The sequence below is a fragment of the Rhea americana genome, unplaced genomic scaffold, assembly GCF_003343005.1.
Source record: "Rhea americana isolate MKP2758 unplaced genomic scaffold, rheAme1 scaffold_28, whole genome shotgun sequence".
Lineage (NCBI taxonomy): Eukaryota > Metazoa > Chordata > Aves > Rheiformes > Rheidae > Rhea > Rhea americana.
Window position 1 is genome coordinate 1,905,649 of NW_028186401.1, and position 8,360 is coordinate 1,914,008.

General features: G+C 37.3%; 1 protein-coding gene across 1 annotated transcript in view; it reads right to left on the minus strand.

Annotated features, from left to right (window-relative positions):
- Positions 1-544: 544 nt before the first annotated feature.
- Positions 545-8,360, minus strand: part of ARRDC4 (arrestin domain containing 4) — an 8,399-nt gene continuing 583 nt past the window's right edge. The window contains 8 exon segments of the mRNA XM_085308756.1: positions 545-2,804; positions 2,930-3,084; positions 3,591-3,753; positions 4,304-4,560; positions 5,259-5,361; positions 7,281-7,428; positions 7,719-7,844; positions 7,938-8,022. Coding sequence (XP_085164882.1) covers positions 2,748-2,804; positions 2,930-3,084; positions 3,591-3,753; positions 4,304-4,560; positions 5,259-5,361; positions 7,281-7,428; positions 7,719-7,844; positions 7,938-8,022 — 1,094 coding nt within the window. The 3' untranslated portion in view covers positions 545-2,747.

Sequence of the window (8,360 nt, forward strand, 5' to 3'; positions counted from 1 at the left end):
CAGAAAGCAAATGCATGTTTCAAAGGCTGTAGAATATAGGTATTTCTCGACATTGCAGCTGTTTGTGACTTAGAGAAACAGAGAACAAGATGACCAGCACTGTAGGTTTTATACTTTTATTAACAAAAAAGAACCCATAGGGCTCATATATTAGTACAAAATACAATCATGTTCCTGTATGTTAAAGTTTTCAACAGCATGTTTTTTGTCTCTTTTAAACTGTTTCACAGTTACGTTATTAGAACAAACACCTGCATATTGAACTTACTTATTATTGTGCAAACAGTAAGTATTTTAAGGACTGATTTCTGCACTAAGCGCAGTGTCAGAGAGCAGAATTTGACCTTATTTTCACCCCTCCTTTGAAGGGCCATGTGTGCTTCTTAAGAAACACTTTCTAGTTTGGGGTTTTTTTGCAGCAAACAATCTAAGGCCACAGTTTATCTGAGGAAAAAAAGAAACAAAAGAAAAAAAAAAAAAAAACAAAAAAATGCACCTTCATGCTCTAAAAAAAAACAAAGAAAGAAAAGTATAAGTCAAAAAAAAAAAAAAAAAAAAAAAGCACCTAGTGTCCTTTAAGCTAATCATTTCATAATTTCAATTATTAACATGCAAGTTAATATGCAGCCGCACTATTTTTCAAGTAACTATAATGATATCTGTTTAAGGAAAGTGTTTGTTCCCTTTCAAGGTGATGTAAAGGAAAATCTTGCATCGATTGTATGAGTACACAATCACTTAAATAAAAAAAGGCATGAGCGCTACACCTTGAGACTTAAAACAACAAATATTTAGTTTTAGAACGTCCTAATACATGCACTCAAATTTTGGTTGAAGCTGCATTTGCTACAGAAGACAATATGTAAAACTTGCAAATGAAAAAGTAACTGCAGTTTGGAAACGCAGAAAACTCCATCAGTGTGTCTTTTACACCAATGTAAAAGTGAACTGAGGTGAAGTGCTAGAAATTAAACAATGTGAGGAAGTTGTACTAAAAAGACTAAAAATAGATTTCTATATATGCCTGTAGAAAAGTCTCTGCTTCTTAAACGAAGACAGATTTCATATAAAACCATTTAAACTTTTTTAAACTGCAGCTATTAATGAAATGAAGGAAACTCAATTACTATTCTTGTAGTTTTCTCAGAAAGTACAATGTTTTACCATATGAAGCACCGCGTTTTAACCCCAAACCCCTCTTTAAGACATATGGAATATGTTCTAGCAATTCAAAATCCCCTATAATTTAAAGAGTTGTCTGTAAACTTGCAAACTGAAAATGCTCTATTTCTGCTCCTTTAAGTGTTGACAGTGTTGCCACCGGGTGGATTACTTATACCAACTGACACTTGGCAGGAAGCAAACATTCTACTTTAAATGAAGACAGCAAAGGGCCAAGTAAAACGCTGTGCCTTCATTCTTAGCAGCAACAAACTCTCACTGTTCTAAGTGACCTGAGGAAGAAAAACATTAAAATATTGCACCAAAACAAAATTAGACAGCAAAAAACAAACAGGGAAACACACTAAAAAAAGAAAAAAAAAAAGTATGGATAGCAAATGACCAGTGCAGCCCCTGACAATACATCTATAAACAAAAATGCAGGAGTAATGAAAAGCATTGTGCCCTTACCAGAGGATTTTGTTCCCCTGATGCCTGCTTTCACTTCAGTTATAAGCTCTGTCTATTCTGGGTATATTTACACTTCTCCCTATGCCTCCTATCTCTTGTTCACTAACCACAGAAACCATTTAAGGTCCCTTTTGTTCAGAACCTTGAAGTATACTGGAGGTTTACAAGACTTTTTTTTGGTCTCAGATCTGACCTTAAGTAAATATCCAAAACAGAGGTAGGCTTATAAAGGCTTTTGAATAAATAAATATTGTCCGTTTTGCTAAGTATACCTGCTGCTGGCAAAAGGTTTCTCCTTTGCCATGCTTCTGCTTATCATGCTATCCATAGGCTTAAGATGCAGAAAAAGAACTACCTAGTAAAAGAGGCTAGAATAATTCCCTTAAGAGATCCCTTTAAAGAAAGCATAGTGCATAAGCTCTTATCAAAGTTCAGTGTTCCTTTACATACTTATGTCTTTCATTCAGTAAATGGTTGCCTTCATCATATTGCATAATAGCTATTTTGTCATCCATGACATCTTTAGATTCAGTATGAATGATGAAATAGTACCACTTGACAGGTGTTAGAAGGGCATGTTCTCATGAAATAAAGAGTTTAGCTGGAGTGAAAATTTCATTCCGTATTTTAGTAGCTTTTCTTTCTTGGATGCAGACAGTGCAAAACTGAAGCCCCCAAAACCTGGGGAATCTTTTGGAAATGTGTTCTCACCCCCCATTCTGTTCTACCACCCAAGTTCTCAGTATCAGTATCGTTCCTAAAATTCTTCCGGAGTGTTCCTTACAACGTGTAAGTTTCTCTTCAAAATATCCTTACATCTCTTCCTCGTACTTTATACGGTATATCCACTTTTCAAGAAAACTTTCAGTATTTTCAGGTACTTTCCATGGTACCCAAACATAGCTGCTCCCGTGATATCCTTTGTGCAGACTAATCCAGCAGATTCCTTTTCCATCACAAAACATGCTCATACCTCCATCTCCATTTTCCTTGACCTTTCTCGTATGCAAACTTAAGATTTGAAAAAGAAAACTGTTTCCTTTTTAGCTGCACTATTAGCTGAAGCAGCAGAAAGATAAGACATTCATCACAATGATGCTCATTACAAATCCTCTTCAGAGCATGAATGAAATTGGCTGAATTTCTTCTACATCAGTAGGATGTGGATCAATCTAAAGGAAAAAAAAGTTTTGATTACTACCAGTTCTTGCATTTCTACATTTCTCCCCCATCTGAAAGGAAAAAAAATTAAAAATTCAGCACTTTGCAAAAAAAATTGTTTATTTATTTTTTTTACCTCTGAATAAAGAGGTGGAGGCTGAAACCGGAACTCTTGTATGTAAGCAAACACAGGACAACACAATTGTTCCTCACAGTCAATTGGTGGTGGATAAGCAGGAACATGTCTGGAGAACTCTTCCTCAGACACTACATCAGCATAATTTGGTGGTGCTAAAACACAAGAGATACTACTGTCGTACTTCAAACTATTCACTCATAGATAGACAATTTGTGCATTACAGCATCCAAGACCATGAAGACCATATTTAATAAACTCTGTAGGACCACTGTTGAATTGTATTAAGTGCACTATATTCATCAATATTAGATCTAGAGCTGTGTGTTTTAGTGAGCTTAGGTGATTCTGCAGGCACACTGCAGAAATGAGATGCTTTGAGGACTACTCCAGCAACAGACCTGGGTTCTATTAAGCTACAGTCAGTAATGACTAAGGTGCCTACCTGCAGAGCAGAATTCCCACTACCAGAATCAGTTGAAAGTCATCAAATAGATAAAGGGCCAATGCTTGGATTTTGGGTTACCCTTAGGTGCCTTACTTCTCATGAGTCCTACTTTAATGGCCTTCACCTTCTGTTGATTTAGTCCTTAAACTGGCACTACTAGCCTTTTGCTATAGACAGTACTAGCTGTATTAGAAAAAGCTCAATATGTATTACCTTCAGGGTGTTCTGGCATGGTCAATGTCAGCCAACTCATATCCATACTAAACTGGCTGGTAATGCTGGAATTCCTGCTTGAAAATCCAATACATGGAATTGTGCCAATCACCAGAGGCATTTCAATCATCAATTTCTTAGCACCAGGGATATGGATATACACCTATGTGACAACCCCCAAATAAAGAAAAAGACATCATGAGATTCCCCCCCATTAAATGGTTGCTACCACAAGGTACTATACTTCCTATACTGCAAATAGTTTAAAAATTCAAAAGTTTCCTCATCCTAGGTAAGCTAATATTCTGACAGCTTTCATTATTTTTCAGCCATTTCCTTCCTTCAATACCTTGTCTGTAGATTACTTAAAAAAAAAGTTTTGACTAAAGTACTTGCACAGTTGACTTTCAGTCCTTGCTTCCCGTATCTGAAGAGAATGACAAAAACCCATTCTGCTTGAAATACTCTCCCCTGACATTTCCAAGTCTAAATCAAGCTTGTTCTTCCTCAAAAATGTTTTCTATTTTCCCCATTATTCCCATCCTTCAGTTTCAGAATTTGCTCTTCAGTCTCCTACCTGTATATGCTATTTATTCTGAAACATTACTCCCTACTTCAGAATTTAAGAGCTGCTCAGTAAAGAATATACTTCTGTTCCCAACTCAGCTTTGTATTCAAGAGTATACACATTTTTAATGAAAATCTGCACTTACCGCTAATGAATATTCTACTCTAATAATACAACAGTCAAGAATAGAAGGGGATACAGGTGGAATTTTCAGAGTTTTCCCATTCCAGGTATCTGTACTCCCAGAGGCAATATGGTTTCCTCGCACATTGGCAACCATCTGACGAAAAGTCTTTGTCTTCCCACTAGCCAGATAAGTTTGTGTTTGGAAAATGGCAGCTTTTGGAACAATCAAACGAGAAGAGCAGTTCTCAATTTCTGCATAGATTGGTATGGCTTCCCCTAAAAAACAGACAAAGTTCAGTGAATAATTTGTGTTTACCAACTCTCCTTTGGGAATATCAAAGCATGTTATACAGCACGTACATCATCTGCAATGTTACAAGAACAATACTTGCTAGTTTCCTCAATCTAGTTTCTTTGCAAAATGGTATCCAGGCAGAATTTTAGCCACCTGCTACATTTTATGTATAAACAATGATTTGTTTTGAAACATTAAGCATAGTATGAACAAGCTTTAAAAGCTTTATTTTCAAATTATGCAGTTTTCCTATTATATAGTACTAACTGAATTCCAAATGTTTTATTTCCTCAGTGCAGCTAATGTTACTAAGATCACAAAGAAGTTGCTAAAGCTCACTGTTACACAAATGTAAATCTATGCATAGAGTATGTTAAAAAAAATGGCTACATCCCCAGTTATGCATTTTGTCCCATCTGAAAGCAGTTTGTTGTTCTGTACACTCAAATGTATGTGGTCCTTCTGTAAGGATATCAACAAGATTACTTTTCAGTTTATATTCCCAGCAGGAGAGGGGGAGAATTTTTAAGCAAATTCATAGAGATCTCACTTTACTGTCCACTAAATAGAGCTATTCTTCCAACTGTTTTCCATCCAAATGCTGGCTTTGCAGAGATCACAAAAATCTTATCAGGTATCTAATATTCACATTTTGAAGGGTGAAGGTAACTACTCTTACCATTACAGTATCCCTTCCTCTCAATTTTGGCACTCAGAGACACTGGCCCAGAGGTGAAAAACCAACAGCCAACCATCTTCTCCTGACTTCTTAGAACAGGTGCCTATAAAGGAATATTTTTTGTTTTATGGCATGAAGCTATCAATCACTTGCAGTTTAATGTTACTTGTATTCATCATTGAAATCTAGTTCTAAAATCCAGTTGGATCTAAACCATTGTACTATTCACTGCAGCAGAGGTTTTACCATGGTATGAGGTGGAATCGGGGCCTGGTAATTCAAAAACATGGCTGTTTTAAAATCCTAGTATGCACTTAAAACATGCCAAGTATCTAAGAAACCTATGTCCATTTGAACTTAATTTGTCTGCAGAAGGATTCATTTAGCAAATTTTACAGGTGTGATTTTTTTAAACGGACTAGCAGAACATACTCCCTACACTCTATTGGAATATTTATACTCACCTTCCTCACTGGAGGAGAAGGTAGAATTAATTTATTCTGCAAGCAACTAATAGATATGAAAGTAAACTATTTTTATCTTTAATCATCCATCATAAAAATGGCAAATATAAACACAGTGGGCTACACCAATTAATCTTCATAACTTGCAAGCCACACAAGACTAAACATTTACTCTCATGCAATGAAAAGTCTTAATTATTCATAAAGGACTGTCAAATTAGATGATATTTACACTGTCTATGTAAGATTTTCATTAGAGTAAACTTGCAACATGTAAATACACAGGTCCAGGGTGCAAAATTCAACCTCACCAAAACCCCAAACCAAGATCTAAGCTACTTAAAATGATTCATTGGGCACTGCTGCAGGCCTATAGGGATTTGCAGCAGTCATTGTAATTACAAAGTCTAAAATTTGTGCAATTTTGCACTGTTTTGGAGGTAGCCTGGTAATCCATTAAGTCACACAGAGCCCACTTTATTTGCCCCATAGCCCTTTCCTGTGCAATGAACTATGGTCTACTCAACATTATCCTTGCAGCAACTGGGTACGTTATCTTTATTCTCCTAAGACATACTGCTGAATATAAGGACTATATTCTGCTTACAGATGTCACTGCTAAATTACTTCTGTAAGTTCTAGCTCTAGAAAGAAAAAAATAAAATGGAAGCACATAAAGGGCAGAAAAGAAGTGCTCAAAACATCTCTCATCTTTATTCACATTATGATGAAAAGTTAAAATTATCCTAGCATTTTAAATAAAACAGAAATTACTCATTCATATTTAAATGAATAACCATTTAGATCCAGTTGCTATCATGAAAGTGCAAGGTATAATTTTATATTATTTTCATAATATGGGTTGAGATAAAAGAATCCAGCTCATTAGCTTCCATCTTGCCTATTTTCTCATTACTTAATGCCTGATCTTCCTTATTAGTCTACAGTATTTCTAGTGATTATTAGAAGCTCAGTGCTTTAATGTAGCCAAATCTGTCATAAGGAAGTAACTGAAAAGATCTCTGAAGCAGCTGCATGCACGCACTGAACGTTAGACAACGACATGCAAAATGGAAGGATACATAACATAATGGCCAGAGTATAAATGACAGGCTGGGCATGATTAATACTTTTCTGTAATTACCATTCCTCAGCCTACTATTATTGAAGAGTTTAGGACACTGCAGCCCTGTGAATGTAGTTGCTCTGGTAAGAGTAACTACTTTATGCTTGTGTATTATTAAGCCTTATTAATGCATTTCAAGCCTGCATAACTTTTTGGCAAAAGCATCTCTGCCAGCAGGGATGTAATCAATGNAAAAAAAAAAAAAAAAAAAAAAAAAAAAAAAAAAAAAAAGCTACTCTACTGTTTGCTAGTCACACAACCTAAGATCATCTATTTATAGAGAAAAGCTTAGGGAGCTTATATGCTTTCAGAAGTCAGAAAATGACACTCCAGAATAACATGGAAATTGTTATGGCTGGATGTGAATGCTTCTTGGAAATGAGTTTTCTGCAGCTGTCTTTAGAGGGGGGTGGGAGTGGAGGACCCTCTTACCAACAAAGCGGGTGAGTTGACATCAATATGGCTAATAACCTGAAGTTCTGTCTGCACACTCTGATCAGGTGCTGCAGGCCTTTCCAGAATTGCTTTCACATAGTACTGAATACTGCCATACTTTCCAGTAAAAGAGGTCACCAGAGGCCTGAAACAAGCAGTCATAAAAGCATTCCTGTAAGTTTACAATTCAGTTCCAAACATGAACACTTCCTGTATATGTAAGTGTTTACCAGTTTACAGCTCCTACTTTTAGGGCCTTAGGGAAGCTGCAACAAACAACGCATGTCTATGGGGTGGTTGATTAAGACAAACATATAAAGCTGACTAATCAGTTTGACATTAAAAAAAATGTGAGTCAAATTACATTGCTTCAGTTAGTTTTCGAAAGCAAGCAATGCTCAACACAATCCCTTCAGGTTGCATTATTCCACTTACTCTTGTGGGAGCTGAAAGCTGAAAGGAAACTCATGTCTTCCATCCAAAAGAATTAAGCTTTCTTCACCTGTAGGACAAAAATGAATAGTATGTTTTACTTATTCCATAAATAGAAGAACAAAGCTTCTGCTTTTGTAAATTATTTATGACTAATTGCACCCAGATACAAGGGACTAAGAGGAAAGTATTGATCCCAGTGGGTTCTGGATTTGAGCCCACGCTTCATTTATTCTGTGGTGTGATTTCAATGAAAAATCAAGGAAACTCAGAGACCTAGGCTTCAGGCCAGGATTCTGGCCAATTTCTAACGTAAAATGGCTTCTGGAAAAGAGTAAAATAAGTTTCTTTCCTGTTCTAGCAGGACAACAATTAATCTGCTTTTTGTCCCCGCAAGTAAGACACTGACGGCTGCCCGGAACCGCTCCAGTGTAGCGCAGCGCGATGACTAACGCGGGCAGCGCCCGCGCGTTCACCCGGCCTGCTCGCAAGGGGGTTACGGGCTGCGCTTCCCCGCTCCCGCGCCGGAGCCGCGTTTCACCCTGCCCACGCAAGGAAACGCCACCTCCCCCGCCTCCCGCGCCCTGCCGCAGCGCCGCCGCGGCCGGGGCGCAGCAAACCCGCGGCTGCGCCCCCGCGCTCCCC